This window comes from Adiantum capillus-veneris, chromosome 15, assembly GCF_014529385.1.
Source record: "Adiantum capillus-veneris isolate H3 chromosome 15, ASM1452938v2, whole genome shotgun sequence".
Lineage (NCBI taxonomy): Eukaryota > Viridiplantae > Streptophyta > Polypodiopsida > Polypodiales > Pteridaceae > Adiantum > Adiantum capillus-veneris.
In genome coordinates, this window is record NC_140945.1 from 33,220,546 (window position 1) to 33,239,161 (window position 18,616).

Genomic DNA, 18,616 nt, shown 5'->3' on the forward strand with positions numbered 1-18,616 from the left:
TCCGCCAGGAGCCACCCCACTCGACACTCCTCACTTCGGTGCCCAGACGCCGGTGGAGACACCTGACGTCTGTACCCCCATCGACATGCCGCTAGAGACCCCTGCCGGGACACCCAGGTTCACGCGTCACCGGCCAGAGGGTTTGTCTTACTCCATCGACTTTAGCGGCAGCATCATCATGGATGATGAGGGCTAGAAGGTGATCTCGCGCATGTGTGGTCTTTGCTCTCAGCTGTTTAGACACTACATACTAAACAAATGGAGTGAAGTACCAAGTGATTTAAAAAACAGAGTCATCAGCATACTTCATGATGAGTTTCCCGTTCCAACACGGGATCAGCGCTTCAATGAAGACCTGATGAAGATTCGAATGTGCGAATACTGCAAACACAAGCGTTCCGAAGTGCAAAAAGCAATCAAGAATGGGTGGAACAGGCCAGATTGGCTGGCCAAAGAAGATTGGAAGAATGCGAAGAAAGCAGCGCGCGAGAATCCCGACAAGTGGAAGCAACAAAAGGATGCAGCCAGAGCGCGAGTAGAGGCAGGGAGCTCACACCACTTGGGGAGCGGTGGATGGGCATCATTTGAGGCCGATTTTGTAAGTGTTTTCACATTTCTCTTTATGTTCGATAGTTAAGGGTTTATGAGTTTTTTAATTCTAACATAATGAAATCTTTGTATGTTTTGGCAGTGGTCGATGACAGGACGTGATCCCACACCGTACGAGCGTGAGTACGCAGGCAGGAAGGGCTTAAACGCCCTGATGGACATTCTCAGTTCTCGCGGCGTCATGGTTAGTATTAGGGTTTACTCTTTTTTATTTTTTGTATTGTTTTATAAATGTCGTTATATGTTTATACTTACTGAAAGCTGTCTTATTGTCTTTTTTTGCAGAATCCGACAGATACGCCGCTTGGACGCAATGAGACGTCTGACTAGACGACGTCAGTTTAGCCGTAGCTAGATAGCATTAGTTTAGGGTTTCTCATAGCTTATGTATCATGAGACGGATTTTATACGTCTTTTTGAACCATGTATATTATTACATTTGTCACCGCAGTTCCTTTTGCCAATCAATTCTTTATGCCTATGATGTTGTACAATTGTCATTATTACATTTGCCAATCAATTCATTTTGCCTATGATGTGTACAATTGTCAATTTTGCAAACAATGCGTCTTGTGGGTGACTATTTTGGGTCTATTATCTACCCTTGCACTTTTTTTTAAAAGTGAATCAAGTACAATATGGTTGATGGGTGGCAGGGCATTCAATGCCCTGCCACCAAAAAAAAATTCTCTCGGACGTCGCTATAACCGTCGCTATTTATGGCTCTGTAGCGTCGCTATAAGCGTCTCTATATAGCGACGCTTATAGCGACGCATATAGCAACGCTCTCGTAGCGACGCTCGTAGCGACGGTTTTAGCGATGCCGGGGGTTATAAAAACCCAGTGTATTTCCGTCGCTAACAGCGTCACAAGAGCACACAACCTCTTGTAGTGCTATTGCACTTTCCCATCTTGATTCCTTGTGAGTTTTTAAGCACGTCTTATTATTGTCTTTTCTATTTGTCAAATGCACATCAATAACTTCTCATTGCACTAAAAGAACTTGAAAGTAGAAGGTTGGATTGATCTTCTCTTTTTCCAAAAATTATAGCATCACGAGCTTACTTATCGTTGAGAAATTGTATTCATCTTATAATCAAAACATCAAGAGCTTACATATCGCAAAAGGGGATAGTAATGTCAAAAGAGAAGTGGTTACAACATGCGTTGGATAGTTTTTCTTGGGGATCCTAAGCCCTCAAGATTCATAGGCTACGGGGTAAACTTCTTGCTGTAGAATCCCTTCTATTTATAGGGGACATGACATCCGCTACTGGAACTTCAAAAACCTTATCAAAAATTTGGAAGCTTCAAAACAGGTTCAATGGCTTTCTAAGACATTTTCATATATATTGTTTTTGATCTTCTTGGTTTCTGAATAAACCAAATGTCATCCGCGAAGACCAAAACAAATACCTCTAACTTCTTCCTGAATCTAGATATGTCACCACGCGATTAAAAGTAGCAAGGGTGTTAGTTAGACCAAAAGGCCTAACTGTAAAATTGTAATACCCAAACTTGGTGTTGAAGGAAATCTTGGGAATGTCTCCTTCCTTGATCCTAACTTGGTAGTAACATGACCTGAGATCTATCTTGGGAAAAAAAAAAGGCTAGGTGAGGAGCAACATCAACAGTGGTGGTTTTAGGTATAAAGGTTACTGGAACTTCAAGTGACACTTGATCTGAAGGGTTTACAGGTCTTTCAGGGCCAGTTATCGGCACAACAGTAGGGGCACCTCGTTCTCTCAGCTTTCGACGGGGTGGCATGGTTACTATCTGCAATATCATATCCTTTATTAAGCAAGAGAGACTAGCACAATTCTGAGACAAAATTATAGCTTGGATAAATAAACATCTTTTTCATGAGGCAAATTAGATGCTATAAGTAGAAGTTTACTTTCAAAATCTGGAAATAAGATTGGACCATACCATATCTCTTTCGTCCCAATCCCAAATTTATCTCATCATTTCAATCCGTAAATTATTCAGTAGTTGTATGCGTCCCCATAGGGTTAACCATGTAACTCCATTCGACCCACATGTTCTCCATTTCTTAGTAGAAATGGCACTTTCCTTAGGAAAGAAAATTTCGATAAGGTGTCTCAACATGACTAACGTGTTCTTTGGTTTGGCTATCCCCATTTCAGGACTATCCTATAAATTCTTCTTCTTGAATATTCCAAGCCATCAGTAATTTGAAAACGAGTCTTTGTATATATACTTATAGCTTTATTTGTGGCTAATCACAAGAACTTCTTGGATTTCTTTATTATTACTCAAAATTATCTTCCAATCAATGTCCCAAAAATTAATTCTTCATGTGGTAGCTACCTTACCCAATCTTGCTTATTAATAATCTTAAGGGAGAATGACAAGTAAAGCTCAATAAAGTTTCATTCATGCCACTTTCATGTGTTTTCGCACAAGTGCATGCGTTTTCATGCATTTATGCCACTTCCATGCGTCTTCGCACAAGTGCATTACCTATTCTTTCAAAAAATTCTATATCGTTCATTTTCAACTTTACTCACACTCTCCACTTGCTTGAACCCCATGGACAAGTATAGGTTTCTAGAAATAAGAGCTCCCTAAAATGTTCCAGCATAGCAAGCCTTCGCTCTAGTGTAGCAGTTTCCATCCTCTCATAGATAATCCGCTGAATTTCTTCTGGCAGATCCTAAGCCATCCAAAAATTTTGAATAATTTATTGAAACATCAAGACTTCATTTTGTAATATATTATTGAAATTTGGGTATAGAATAGACGGAGTTGTTTTTCCCTCATGCATTAATCCAAAATTCCAAGGTCCAAGGTCCAAAATTAGGCTCTGATACCACTTGTGAGGGCCATATCCTACTCACCCCCCCTGAGTATTCCAAACTGCTCTAGGGAATGACATAGATCTATCTGCAGGTATCCCTTCCACTTGGGACCGACACCCAGACAGGACTCCGACCTATCTCGAATGCCAACCCAAGGGGATAAATCCCATCAATTTGACGACTCTATCCGCTTATCATAATTTAATACGTCCTTGGCATCTTTCAGTCACCCACACCCAAAATCGTGGTCCTTAGTCTTGATTCTCTTTGATCCTTAACTTGACAATCTGCTCTTGCTTTCTTGTTCTCCCTTGGTTCATGGTGATAACCCCTTTTTTCTGACAAGCAGGTACGATAGTTATCGCTTTCCCCTAAGAAGAGGGATCTTGTAATCCTACTTGATTTCTTGTTCTCCCTTGGTTCATGGCGATAACCCCTTTTTCCTGACAAAAGCAGGCATGGCAGTTATCGCTTTACCCTAAGAAGAGGGATCTTGTAATCCTACTTGGTCTCGCTCGTTCTCGCTTACCCGTTTTTATCACGCATAGTCCTAGCATTTGACATAAAAATTTTATTCAACATCTGGCCATCTGACCCTCCGGATCCGCCCACCCATTGAACCATTTCATGGAAATCCCTTTCCGAGGTAGTACTTAACTACTACAAAATCAAAAAAATAGTCTGTCAGACATCGTCAGATAACAAGAAGCATACACTCTGTTGCATACCCTTGTTCAGGGAGATTCATCTGGTTGTTCCCACCATATATTTATTTAGAAACTTTTAATTCATTTCTTTACCCTTATCTGCTACAATTGTCTTGTAGCTAGTTTCCTCACTAATCATGCAACACATTTAGTTTCAATCAATTCATCTTGCCTTACTCAGGACCAAGATAATCGGTTACGAGCCATCAAAATGGTAGCACCCTCACAATATTTCCCAGAATTAAGTGTTTGGGAAAGTCTCATCAAGTAATCGAATCATTCTATCTTAAGCATTTTATTTCGAGAGGGATAGCATCATCTGGTGACAGATGCACAGGATAGCCCCTATATTCCTAGCCTTTCCATTTCCTTTTACGCAACCAAATCGAACATATTTCCTTAATTCAATTCACATCATCCTCCCTGAGTATGACCTTCTCATCCAACTATTGGAATCAGGCCATACTCGGATTATGGCCGTTTTTCAATAAGAAACCATGGGTACTTCACCCGATCGGGCAAAAAAAAAAAAAACCCATTCATACCTTACATCTTGGGCATGAATGACCTATGTATAACAAACTTGCAGGTTACACTACCCTAGCCGAAAAGGGCCAATCTTCATCAAGTTGCCCAAGAAAATCCTCTCAATTGGCTGGCCTTTCAATCAAATTGACCCCAAGAAGATCCATCTTGGTTTCCGGTCATTTCCAGACAATCTTAAAAACTCCTAGTTAAATCTATGTTTTGCAATGGGCTATTCCTATCACCTCTCGAGATTCCTTTTTAACTCTTAGTTGGTAATTTCCAGGTTCATTAATTAATCAACTTTAATTCCTAATTTGATTAATTATCTACCAGCCAAGTTTATTTAGAAAATACAAGCTAGTTTTTGCCATAGGCAGTTGATGGTTAATGTCTCTTCGGAAATGCCAACTTTTTAAGTTCAACGCCCATTTTGTATGATTCCTAGGTTTTTGCAATCCTTTGCCATCCATGGGGCATCTCCATGGAAGCTTGTAGAGTTTTCCGTTCAAAACAATACGGAGATGAATTTCACGAAGTTATCCCCTATCTCCCCCATCCCGTATTTGCAAACAAACTTGAAATTGACAACTTCAGAAATACTCTTCAATACCAAAAATTGAACTACTTCTATCGACCTTAGACAACTACTCTTTTCTTATGGTGCCTAGCTTTCCATTTAGGAAGCTAGAAGGTCGTCCTATAATTTATGAGTCTCGAGCTTTCCATTAAAGATCACTTTGGGGATAAAATGGAATCTAGAACTTTCCATTAAAGCTTGGAAGAGGGGAATTAAAAACTCCGAGCAAAACTTTTCGAGAAATCATAAAACCGAGCAGAGCCAAACATGATTTATGTTTTTAAAAAATCATAAAAGGCACAACTTATTGGAATATCCAACTTTACTCTAAGGTATCCCTACATCATCATTTTAGATTGGCCACCTTGGCTGTCGATTTGTTAGTCCTTAGCTTCCCTTCCTCCCTCATGTCTCAGAAGCTAGACATTCATAGTAGCATCCAATTATGTTGGAGTGGTACTACAAGTCAGCAAGGAAGTTTAAGGCTATTAAATTTCCATGCAGTGCACATCGATTGTTGCCATTCATATCATTAGTAAGAGTTGTGTGTGGTTGTCTCCGAGAGCTTTGCTTGCTGCCAATTTGAGGTTTTGTTTTTAGTTTTGGAGGTCGCCACCATGTTCTGTCTCTCTCTATCTCTCTCTCTCTGAAAAAAGCATCTCTTGAGTAGTCTTATGTTTACAAGTGTTTACAAGTATGGATGCACCAAGACAAATCCGGTACACATACCAAGACGGGAGAGAGACATATATTCAAAGACTTATTTGGGTATTTCTCATAACATCACCCGCATAAATATCTTCACCATCATTCCCATTTGCAGTTTTCGAATCATGCACTGAAATGGTGAAACCCCCATTACTGGGCGCAATGGAGTAGAGAGTGTCTCCATTCTCCATGTGGTACCTAGGTGGTGTACTTGTGTTTGTAGAGAAGTGGCTTCACCATCTTGTAGAAGCTCCATGCAATGCCACAGAGAACATCAAGGCCTGCCGTCTTTGCCACCACTCAGCTTTTATTTCTATTCTTGCTTGTTCTCCTCTCTGGTCTCTTTTATGCAGCAGACAACAAACAGCCCCACAAGCACAAGTCACAATCGATTGTAGTTGAAAGCGTCCCCCCTGCTTCCCCCCCCCCCTCTCTCTCTCCAAAAATTTAAAAAGGAAAAAATACCAAAACACCCCTCTTATTTATGGAAACTCCCGAAATACCCCTCAAATATAAAAAATTCCCAAAATACCATCGTATCTATGCTGGTTCGATTTCTCAAGGTTTTCTAATCTTTTTTTCCTTTTTAGAATCCAGATCCGCGTTAAATTGCTTAGCATGTAATTTGTCACAAAATTATGTCTAAAAATAATGAAGCAATTCATCTTTGAAGCCTACATAACTAACTCAAATTCTGGTTTTAACATCTTGTATTGATAGATAATCGGTCTCCTTTTGAAAAGCTACTAATTTTTCAACTTTGGAGAAATTTAATCTCACAACCCCTTGGATGTATTTAAGAAAATTTGGAAATTTGAAGGGAATTTTGGGAATTTATGACAAAATATTCAGGGTATTTGGGGGATTCTTATGAAGTTTGAAGGGTATTTTGGGAATTTCGACAGATTAGAGAGGTATTTTGGTAATTTCCCCATATTAAAATTTAAAAAAAAACTCTTAAAATAGTCTGCGTCGGCGTGAGGCCTATTTTGACACTTTTGGATTGTTCCACCATGCCGATTTTCTCTTCGTCAGGTCTGGTCCACGGTTGCCATTACTCCACCATGCGTATGTCTGGTCTATAGATGTTCTCTCTCACTCAACAGTTACGTCTCTCTCTCTCTCTAGCAAAAACTTAAAAAAAAACTGTTGGAAATAGTCCACGCCGGCGTGGACTGTTTCCAACAATTTTTTAAAAAGTTTTTGCTAGAGAGCAAGCTGCAGCATGTGCTCCCATGATGGCTGAAAAAACTGTTGGAAACAGTCCATGCCGGAGCGGACTGTTTCCAGTAGTCTGTTTTATAGTTTTGCTCCCGTGATGGATGAGAAAACGTGCCATGCAAATTCAGCGAGTTTGGATGACTGCTGCAACACAAATAGCTGCCACAAGACGGCAACGCACTGCGCTCAATCCTGACTTAGGTTCTGGAACCTCCTCCAAGTGCGTGTCTACTTTAGAAAGGAGGTACTTACACTACAAGTTTGGCAGTCCCGACCTTATCGACCAAGGAAAATCGGGCAAAGGCGACTCTTCTGAAAATAGGAGAGAGAGTGCCTTACAGAAAATCATCGCATAGCTGCATGTTTGCTATAGACTTCATACAAATCAAGTTTATTTATTAGCCCTAGCTCATTAGATCAAGTCAACGATGACGTTGAGAGAGAGAGAGAGAGAGAGAGAGAGAGAGAGAGAGAGAGAGAGAGAGAGAGAGAGAGAGAGAGAGAGAGAGAGAGAGAGAGAGAGAGCGCAATTGAAGAAGCAATTGATGCGTGACTGTGTGCTGTTTTTGCTGTTGTGTGTGTGTGTGTTGTGACACACAGAGAGTCGAACAAGATCTCGCAGAAAAATAGATCTCAGTCTCTCTTTCTCTCCCTCCCAAAAACTAAAAAAAAAGTATTGCAGTTTTTTTTTTTGTTTTTGAGAGAGAGAGAGAGAGAGGGCCAGGCGGAACTTGAAGTTAATACAAAGAAAAACACAGATTTATGAGAGAGGTGCTACTGTTGAACAGGGTGCAGAAGTTTGTTGTGGTGGCGTCGTACCATTTTTTGGAGAACTCGGTTCACAAGAAGAAGGTACAGCGCCGCACCAAGCTCATGGCTCATGACTAGTGGTTCGGGAAAAATCATTTCTCCAAAGATACAAAATTCCCTTTCTTGAATTTTCCAAGAGGAAATTTAGAAAATTAGGTTTATTTTCTGGGTTTCTACACTAATGTTCTCTATTTTGGGGTGGAATTTCTCCTTTTCCCCTTGCCTTCAACTGGCATTTTTGAAATTGAAAACGGCACGACATTAAGCTAAGACACATTTTCCTCGAACACTGTTCATGTTGAGAACAATGAGTGCAACATTGAAGACTGGGTTAGGCTTGATCCTTCCCGACCTCTAAGTAGGAGAAAGCACTAGATTGTGGCATGATCAGATAGTGAAAAAGGAGAAGGTTTATGTGTGGCCAACTGAAGACTCTTCTTAAGGTAGCACACAAAATTCAGCACCTGCAGCACCTTAAACATGTGCAGAAGTCGTCTTCTTGTGATTGTTCCCCCATGCTAGTTATGTGGGCAGTCCATCCAACATAAGCGTAGAACGGAGCTTTTGACTGAGGAAAGACCAGTAGTCAGTTTCATTCCCTTATTGTAAGGAACTTTTAGAGGTGGTAACGTTCGGAGGCTCATAGAGCTTTTGAGGTAATTTGTACACTTGAATGGCCTTATTCTCGTGTATACTGAATGTCAGCAGTTTTTTATCGCCAGAGAGAGAGAGAGAGAGAGAGAGAGAGAGAGGGGGGGGGGGGGGAGTGTCGGCATAAGTGTTCGACATAAAGCAATTTCACAAACGTACAAAATTCAAGATTCAAATAGGAAATTTTTTCAAATAACATACAATTCTTACAATTTAATCGTATTTTTATAAAATTTCCAAGCAGATTTTCTCCTTCCCCCCACCTTTTACAGGCTATTTTGAGTTTTCAACCTGCACTACTCACATGCCACTTGGTCAACCTTCCCAATTTCATTTTAAATCAATAGAAGGGATCTTAGCTGATTCCATCTAATAAAACACTTTTAGAATCGTGCTAGGTTACTCACCCAAAGCCCTTTTAAAAAAAGGAAAAGTTACCAAATATCCCTCTAAGTTGTGGAAATTTCCAAAATACCCCTAAAATTTCAAAAATTCCCAAAATACCCTTGTATCTATTTTGATTGGATTGTTCAAGATTTTTTAATGTTTAATCCTTTTTTATAATTGAGATCCATTTTTGCATGCTTAGCATGTAATTTTCCACAGATTACCTCGCAAGAAAAGGCAAGTATGTCTGTACAATTACCTCACAAAAAAGGCAATTATGTCTAAAGATAATGAAGCAATTCATCTCCAAAGCCTACATAATCAGCTCAAATTCTGGATTCATCATCTTATATTGATAAGCAATGAGTCTTCTTATGAACAGCGACACATTTTTTAATCTTAAGAGAAATTTAATCTCACAACCAAGAGTATTTTGGAAAATTTGAAGGGCATTTTGGAAATTTATGACAAATATTGAAGGTGTTTTGGGAATTTTTGAAATTTGAGGAGTATTTTGGGAATTTCCACAAATTAGAGAGGTATTTTGGTAAGTTTTCCAAAAGAAAACCCCTATTGGAAACAATCTGCATCAGCAAAGAATACATTCTCATTAGTTTCCTTGGACCTCTACAACCCAAACTTCATTGCCCATGTGTTTGGGTCTCGATTATCAAATCCATTGAGAGCTAGTAGTCTTTCTCCTAGGCGACCACGGAGTGAAATTTTTGATCGATCTTGTTTAACAAAACTAGACTTACTAGTTGGGAAGGCAACTATCTATTTTACACAAGAATTGGGATGTTTGTGAGAAAGTCGCTCGGTTTTTTCTTTGCTCGAGAATGGTCGCTCGCCGTTCGGTAAGACTCTTTGGAAGAGAGGATTATAACCATAAAGAGACATGTCTCTCCTACCGTAAAGAGACATGCAAAAGATAAATCTGATTAGCATAATGAGACTAAACCTTTCTCTCTTTAATGAGACAAGGCTTCCATGGAAGCTTAACCCTAATCACACATAAGGTCACCATGGAAGCTAAACCCTAAATTGCAAGCTTGTCTTTCAAAGATTTTCGTAAGTGCAAAGTTACCATCAAAGCTTAGCTTAAGGATGAAAATCTACCTTTGAAGCTTAACTTAATGATGCATAGATACTCTTAGCACTTAACCCTAATTGCGAAGCTACCATTAAAGCTTAAACCTAAAATACAAGGTAGTCACTAAGCTTACACTTAAGTGAAAAATTACCATTAAAGCTTAGCTTAAGAGTGCAAATATACCTTTGAAAGCTTAACTTACGGATGCATAACTACCATTAATACTTAACCCTAATTCCAAGGTTACCATTAAAGCTTAAACATAAAATACAAGGTAGTCACTAAAGCTTACACCTAAGTGCAAAGTTACCATTAAAGCTTAGCTTAAAAGTGAAAATCTACCTTTGAACCTTAACTTAATGATGCATAGATACTCTTAGCACTTAACCCTAATTGCGAGGTTACCATTAAAGCTTAAACCTAAAATACAAGGTAGTCACTAAAGCTTACACCTAAGTGCAAAGTTACCATTAAAGCTTAGCTTAAGAGTGAAAATCTACCTTTGAAATCTTAACTTAATGATGCATAACTACCATTAATACTTAACCTTAATTCCAAGGTTACCATTAAAGCTTAAACCTAAAATACAAGGTAGTCACTAAAGCTTAAACCTAAAATACAAGGTAGTCACTAAAGCTTACACCTAAGTGCAAAGTTACCATTAAAACTTAGCTTAAAAGTGAAAATCTACCTTTGAAGCTTAACTTAATGATGCATAGATACTCTTAGCACTTAACCCTAATTAATAGGTTACCATTTGTCATAATAATCAATATCTATTTCTCCTAAATGATTTTCTCATGTTAAAGTGATCATTTAATATGGGGAAGTGCTAGGGGGGAAAAAGATAGAATATTGGTTAAGTTAGCAGACCGGCCATAGTAGGGATCCAAAGGAGGGAAAATAGGGATCCAAAGGGGGGGGCCATCTGCAAAATAGCTATGTGTAACAATGGGCTCTAAAGACCTTAGGGTTCACCACATTAAGACTTCCAAAATGCTAAGGTTCCAAAACTCAAAGGTTGTGTCGAAAGATCAAAGCCTAGGGAAATTGGATGCTTGGTGTGTGTCCGAAAAGTCTTCAACCATCCCTACATAGGAGGGGGTGAGCCCTAGAAGTAGGAGATGAGACAGAACTCACACACACACACAAGCTCCCTTTACACAAAGGGAATGAGGGACACATGTTAGCTCCCTAGCCCAGATGCCCACAAGGTGTACTCAATTCCTATTCAATGGCCTTGGAGGTGGACCATTGAGAATTAGGCTAGAGTAAATCTAGTTTAATTAATTTAAAAACACTTAATAAAAGAACCAATAAGAATTAAGATCTCTAAAAGACTATTGAACAATCTCCCAAGGGGTCCAATGAGCATTCAACAGCCCAATTAAACTAGAGTAAATCTAGTTGAATTAATTTAAAAACACTTAATAAAAGAACCAATAAGAATTAAGCTCTCTAAAAGACTATTGGACAGTCTCCCAAGGGGTCCAATGAGCATTCAGCAGCCCAATGGCTTGCCTAATTCCTATTGTCCAGGCGGCAAAGGGGTCCATTGAGAGTTTAGTTTCATTTATTAATTACCTAAAGCTCTCACAAAAGTGAAAAAGGGGACACATGTCAGAAGACTATCACCTATGCTGCTTAATTTCCATTGGATGAGGCTGGGGAGGTCCAATAGGGTTGTAGCATGAGCAATTAGCAAGGGGGGTCGACCAAGAGAGAGAGGGGGGTGATTTTTGCAAGGCATTATCACACACACACTCACACAATCTCATGTGTGAAGTAAAGAAGACTCTCTCTCCTTCTCAAGATTTAATGGAAAGCTTACCACCTACTCCAAGCTTGTGAGAAGGGAGGCCTACACCAACAACTCTTGGCTTTGTGATGCAAATACAACCAAGATCCAAGCTTCAATGCATGCTCATATCCTCTACCATGCTTGTTGTGGTTCATCAACACAGGAAATGCATAGTGCATCACAATTCTTTCAGCATCTCATAACTCGGAAATAATACACAGAAGTACTAACATCATACTGAAGGTAAGAGATAGAAGTAATTGATAACTCAGAATTAAGATAACAAGAGTGCTTCATTGATCAAGAAGAGCTACAACATCTCTGAATACAATTGCGCCATCACAACTCCCAGAACCGCCTCATAACCATCATACAAAACAGACTGGTAATAACAACCTCATTCTTGATATATCATAACTATTAAATATTTGATTTAAACAACATCCGACTAACTATATCCGATGAAGTACTTCCGACTAACTACTAAATTGGTACTCTGATATGCCTGTCAACACATGGCACAGCCCGGTGGTGGATTTCTCTGAAATCTGACTCAAACCCACATATCCCTTTATCAGCAAGAGATAGACAAAAGAATTCCTGACCATCCTAAACTTCAAACATATCCTTGAGAACTGTTTCAGTATTAGCTTCTTGTATTGTAGTCACCACAGTCTCCTCATTATTTGCTACACTGAGTTCTGGAACTTCAATATTTGCTGCATCTGTAATCTCCTTCTGATATTCAACCTCCATTGGCAAAGCTTCTCCACTTGACTTCTGAATTTCCTTAGTAGCTTGCAGTGTTTGAACAGAAACATGCACTAGTTTTTTAAGTGCAGAACCACCGTGTACCATGAATTCTTCATCCACCTGCAACTGTTTATCCCTAAACTCCTGAAGCTGCTCTTGATAAAAATCTTTTTCTTTCTTTAGAGATTCAACTGTCTCTAATAAGGCAACTTCATGAGAGCTGATGAAGCCTGATCTCACAGCCTCATAAGGATACTTGATAACTGATGTCAGCCTTTCTCTCATTGCTTTCCAAACATCCTGCATCCCCTCAAGCAATTGTTGCCTTACCAGATTGAGATCCCCTTCATCCATGAGCACTCCAGAAACATTGATATCTTCTTGAGCTAATACTTGCTTTTCTAGAGCTTCCAAAGGTTTCAACCTTTGTTGTAACATTTCATTCTCCACCTGTAACTCTGTATTTCTTCTAGACACCTGATCCAGCTCAGAATTGACTTTGCCTTCCAATTCCTTAGTCCATTCTTGAAACATTCCGAAGGAGAGCTTAACCTTTTCTATCTCTTGTTGATGTAGTTTCATCTGATCCTGCATCTCTTGTTGATGTTTCTCCTTCTGCTCTACCAATTCCTGCTTCAAGGATTCCACCAACTCCGACTGTTGGTGCAACATTGCTTTAGATAGACCACATTCATCTATATTTTGTAACTGTTCCTCCATATTGTGCTGCTGATACCTTACAAATCCCTGTAATTCCTGCAACATCTTCAGAGCTGTTGGAACATCAGTAATAAGCAAATCAGATTTAGCAGAAGTACTAGGAATAGCTGGAGAGAAATCTAATGATTTGGCCACTTGATGCAAAGCACTATCCAACTTCCTCTTTTTGGGCATGTTAAAAGTTTTTCCAATAACCCTATAATAATGTAGTAATTATTACAAGATCAATTTTATGTGGGATCTCTTAGATTCACAAATTGGGATGGACAAAGCTCTTATGGCTCAATCAACAACTATAGAATCCAATGAGCCTCTTGTTTTTGAAGCTCCCAAGATGGATGACATTTCCATACAAGATGCTAGTGGTGTGCAGCTTGATGAGAATGGAGGAACAAGTGCTTCAATGATGTAATATATATCAAAAGAGACTAACAAGCTTCTTGATGAGTTATCATCACCAGTTTTCGCTTCATGTGGGATAGATACTGATCAATCCATTCTTACAATTACAATGGATTTAAATGATTTACTATTGAAGCGTACATCACAACCATCTTCACAACACAAGTCAGTGCAATTAGATTCAAAGAGATACATTATACTCAGGCCAAAGTTCTTGAAGACTGTACTACAAAGGTTTAATGTTGCAATTTGCTCAACAGCCACCACTAGGAAAAATGTGCTTCAAATCCTTCGAGCACTTGACAACTTAGCTTGAGATACATTACCATTTTTTGCAATCTGGTGTCAAGATGGTTGCTATATCTCTCAAAGCCAAAAAATATTTATACCTAACAACCCAATTGTTGAGGTAATGTTCAAGCCTCTAGCCAAAATTGCCATGGGATTTGAATGTGATCCTAAAAGAACAATGCTTATTGATGACACTTCTTACAAGGGTATGTTTCACCTGCAAACAATTACATTTTTCCACCACAATTTGATTTTGAGAACAAATTTGACAATATTCTCTTGGAGGAACTTCTTCCCTACTTGTTTCAGCTTGATGAGAGTAGGGATGTGCATGAGTTAATTGCTTCTAAGCATTATGGACAACCTGTAGTGGAAAATGATAGCAAATATAAAGAAGTTATGGAATTTTGGAAGCCTAATAATGATGCTTGGTCAGCTAAGGTATTTTTTACAAAAAGAATACCACCTACAAAAGGCGACAGAGGTGAAAATATCCTTGAAGACAAACTGGATCAAACAAGTGATGCAAGCCACCAAAGCGAAACAAGAAGAGAAAAAATAAAACAAATATTGGCAAAGGAAGGTACACCCATTGAAAGCATGAAGGCATCACATTTTATTTCTTTATCTAGGAAATTGGGTTGTACCACAAAAGGAGCTTGGAAGGCAACTAATGCAAAGGCTTACATAAATAGGGTGCTTAATGAGAACAAGCTTCTCAGGATGGACAGCAAAAAGCCCTAAGGTAATACAAATGTGTTTTAAATCTCAATACACATGCTTGAACATTCATTTATATGGTATCTAATCAACCTCCCATTTTATGGCTTCTTGTAGGACCTTCACAAAGGATTTGGTAGAAGCAACTCAATCAATAGAAGTTTTGAGATATAAACCCAATATAATGAAGTTTTTGATGCCATTTTCTTGATATTATTTTTTTCAATCTGTAATTGCCAATTTAGAGATAAATTTATATTTCTTTTACTAGCTCATGATCTTTTGTCATGCACAAAAACACCAATGTCAATTATAACTTTGTCAGCTATAGATCATACTTGTTTATTTGCAAAAATAGTCATGCCATTTTGGTTTTATTAATAGTATTTGTTAAATGAATGCTCCCATGTCTTATTGTTTCCATGTCTCACATTGGGGTTAGGTTGAACAAGCGGTGGACCTTGAAGCCATGATTTCATTACTTGTTGAGAAGGTGAAAAGATATGAAGATTCCATTTTATTACTCACTAGTGTTTAACTCCATTGAGACAATAGTGTCTTACTCCATAGAATAATACTTTATGGATCTTAGCCTAGACAAGTGGTGGACCTTGAAACCAAAATCCCCATGCTAAAACATAGCATAGGTGGATCTTATCTTAGGAAAATGGTGGACCTTTTTTCAATTTTACATGCTTAACTTAAGCTATGGACCTTGTGGCTCTCTATGCTTCAATGGACCTTAGCTTGGACATGTGATGAACCTTGCATCAACTTTCCATGCCTATTTTAAATTGTGGACCTTGTGGAGCTTTATGCTTCATGGAGATTAGCTTGGAAAAGTGATGAACCTTGCATCAATTCTCCATGTCTAGCTTAGACTCTGGAACTTATGACTCTCTATACCTCAATGTAGCTTAGCTTGCACAATTACCCATGCCTATCTTAGACTATACACTTTGTGGATCTCTATGATTCAATAGTGCTTATCTTGGTGGCCACGTGGTGGACCTTTTATCAGTTTTTGTTGCCTAGCTTAGAATTTTCCCCTTGTGACTCTTGCTTCAATTGATCTTATCTTGGACAAGTGTTGGACCTTGTGTCTCTCTATGCTTCAATGGACCTTAGCTTGGACCACTAGTGGATGTTGAAATGATTATCTATGAATAACTTAGATTATATATCTTGTGGCTCTTTATGGTTCAACGGAGCTTGCTTGGTGGTGGCCACTTGGTGGACCTTGCATCAATCCTCCATGCCTAGCTTAAATTGTGTCTCCTTATGATTCAATGGAGATTAGCTTGGACAAGTGGTGATCTTGTGGATGCTTCGATAAATCTAAACTTGGAAAAGCAATAGATCCTATATCAATTATACATGCCTAGCTTAAACTATGGCCCTTGTTGCTTTCTCTGCTTCAATGGAGCTTTACTTGTAGAAGAGGTGGACCTTGAATTGATTCTCTATCTTTATCTTAGGCTATGGACCTTGTGACTCTCTGCTTCAATGGATCTTAGCTTAGACTTGTGGTGGACCTTATGGCTCTCTATGCTTCAACGGATCCAAGCTTGGATAAGTGGTGGACCTTGTGTCTCTCTTAAAATAAAATCCCATTATATCAATTATGATTCCTATATAATAGGCTAATGACACTATGTGAGAGATCCTTTATTAGCCTGCCTAGTCCATTCAATGTGGCCAATTCCAATAGAGATTGGCTGAAATTAAGTCCTACATTTTGAGAGATAAAGAGGAAGAAGAGATGGCTTAACATCACAAAGTGGTAGAATTCAAATCCTACATTTTGAGAGAGAAAGGGGAAGAAAAAAAAGGTTTAATATCACAAGAACAATCCCAAGACAATTCAAAGATATATCCACTAACGAGTTGTGAACTCAAGATATGTTGAGAGAGAGAGAGAGAGAGAGAGAGAGAGAGAGAGAGAGAGAGAGAGAGAGAGAGAGAGAGAGAGAGATCCCAAGAAATTTTAGTTAACCATTCAATTTTAGCTTAAGATAAAATCAAGACATCCCGTAGCACGGGCTATACTACCATCTCTACTCAAGAATTAAGATTGAAGAGCCATATCATTGGCAAGCTAGAAATGATTGAATATGTTGAAGAGGTCTTGTTTTTTTAGTGCTATAGATGCCTACCTGAAGAGCCATATCATTGGCAAGTTAGAAATGATTGTATATGCTAAAGAGATCTTGTTCTTTTAGTGATATAGATGCCTACTTGAAGGAGCAAGAAGGCTAGCTTCTACTGCTTGTAGCTTGCAAGCCACACAAATTCTAATATTGGTGATGGCTAGCCACAAGCTTGTTAAGAGGAGTGCTACACACACTTGATTGTGCTCACTGTGGCCTGGGAGCTCTTGAGCTCGCTCTGTGTGTACACAAGCACCACACAATATTCAATTTTTTTCTGAATTACCTTGATTTCCTTACTTCTTTGCTTTTGATTTTCTGTTATGAGGTATGCTTTTGATTTCTCCAGTTTTGTCCCTGCTGTCAACTCTACCCAATTGTGCCGATTTATTTCCCTGCTTGATTGCTGGCTATGGAGTGAGTGAGTGAGTGTGTGTGTGTGTGTGTGTGCGCGCGCGCGCATGTACACACACACACACACAAATAAACAAAAAATGATTGGTTCTCTCCTACCCCTACAACCTAATTCTACCACTTTCACCTTGGCTTCACCCAGTATCTTTTTGATGCCGATATCCTTGCTTGTTTCGTCTCAAGCTCTCAACCCTTCAATCAATTTTGGCCTACTCTATGTGATGCCTGCTCTCGATCTTACTCCCAAATCTTCAAGGCTTGCTTGCAAAATCTTGTTTCGATTCCTTGTAGAAGCTTTCAATCCTTGAATTGTGAGGCGTGCACGTGTAGGGTAGCCATGATCTGCCCTAAGCTTTGATACCACTTGTGGGAGCGGATGCAAAGTGTGCAAGAGAGGGAATGAGAGAAGGGGGAAGGAGAAGAAGAGACAGTACACAGCAGCCTGTTGGTGGAGCTTTAGAGAGTAACTCTCTCTATCTCTTTATTGACATTATAACGGAGAATAAATAATTTTTTGCTTTACTTTCCATGTTCTTCTCTTCTTTTGAAACAATTTTTTGCTTCCTTCCACATGCACGTGCCTTTTCTTGGACTTGAAAACATGATGCTTTACTTACCATGTTCTTCTCTTCTTTTGAATCAATGTCGTTAATTTGTCCATAGCTGCATCTAGCTTTATCATTGACTTTTGAGCATTTTGACAATCTTTATCAAACCATTTTTTGCATGATCTACCTTAATTGATACCATGGACATGCTTTATGGTAAAACATTTTTAGGCACAAGAACACATAGCTATCTTGATTTACCTTTTTTGATACCATGGACATGCTTTATAGCAAAGCATTCTTAGACACAAGAACAAATAACTTTCTTGAAATCTTTCCATTTAGTTTCTAATGATGCGTCATACTAAATCTTTGCCATCCATAAGTTTTGGTGATGAAGCCATTGTATGCCAGTGGTATATACATACTTATTCTTCTTGTAGCAATTCCAAGTCAACTAACGTAAAATGTGTGTGTGTGTGTGTGTGTGAGAGAGAGAGAGAGAGAGAGAGAGAGGAGAGAGAGAGAGAGAGAGAGAGAGAGAGAGAGAGAGAGTGTAATGCCTATTTCTCCGCAACGGAACAATAAGCACTACGGGAATGGATACCCTCTCACTGCGTTACATTATATGAACAACAAGGTATATGAAGACAGAATAGAAGACAATACACAGGGATAGAACACCATCGTCTTCATTCATATGT

The 18,616-nt window shown here is 39.0% G+C and overlaps 1 protein-coding gene across 1 annotated transcript; it reads right to left on the bottom strand.

Moving 5' to 3' along the window:
• Positions 1–12,523: 12,523 nt before the first annotated feature.
• Positions 12,524–12,772, bottom strand: LOC147440503 (uncharacterized). The gene has a single exon (XM_086483528.1). The coding sequence runs from the start codon at positions 12,770–12,772 to the stop codon at positions 12,524–12,526; it is 249 nt and encodes an 82-aa protein (XP_086339654.1).
• Between the last annotated feature and the right edge of the window lie 5,844 nt (positions 12,773–18,616).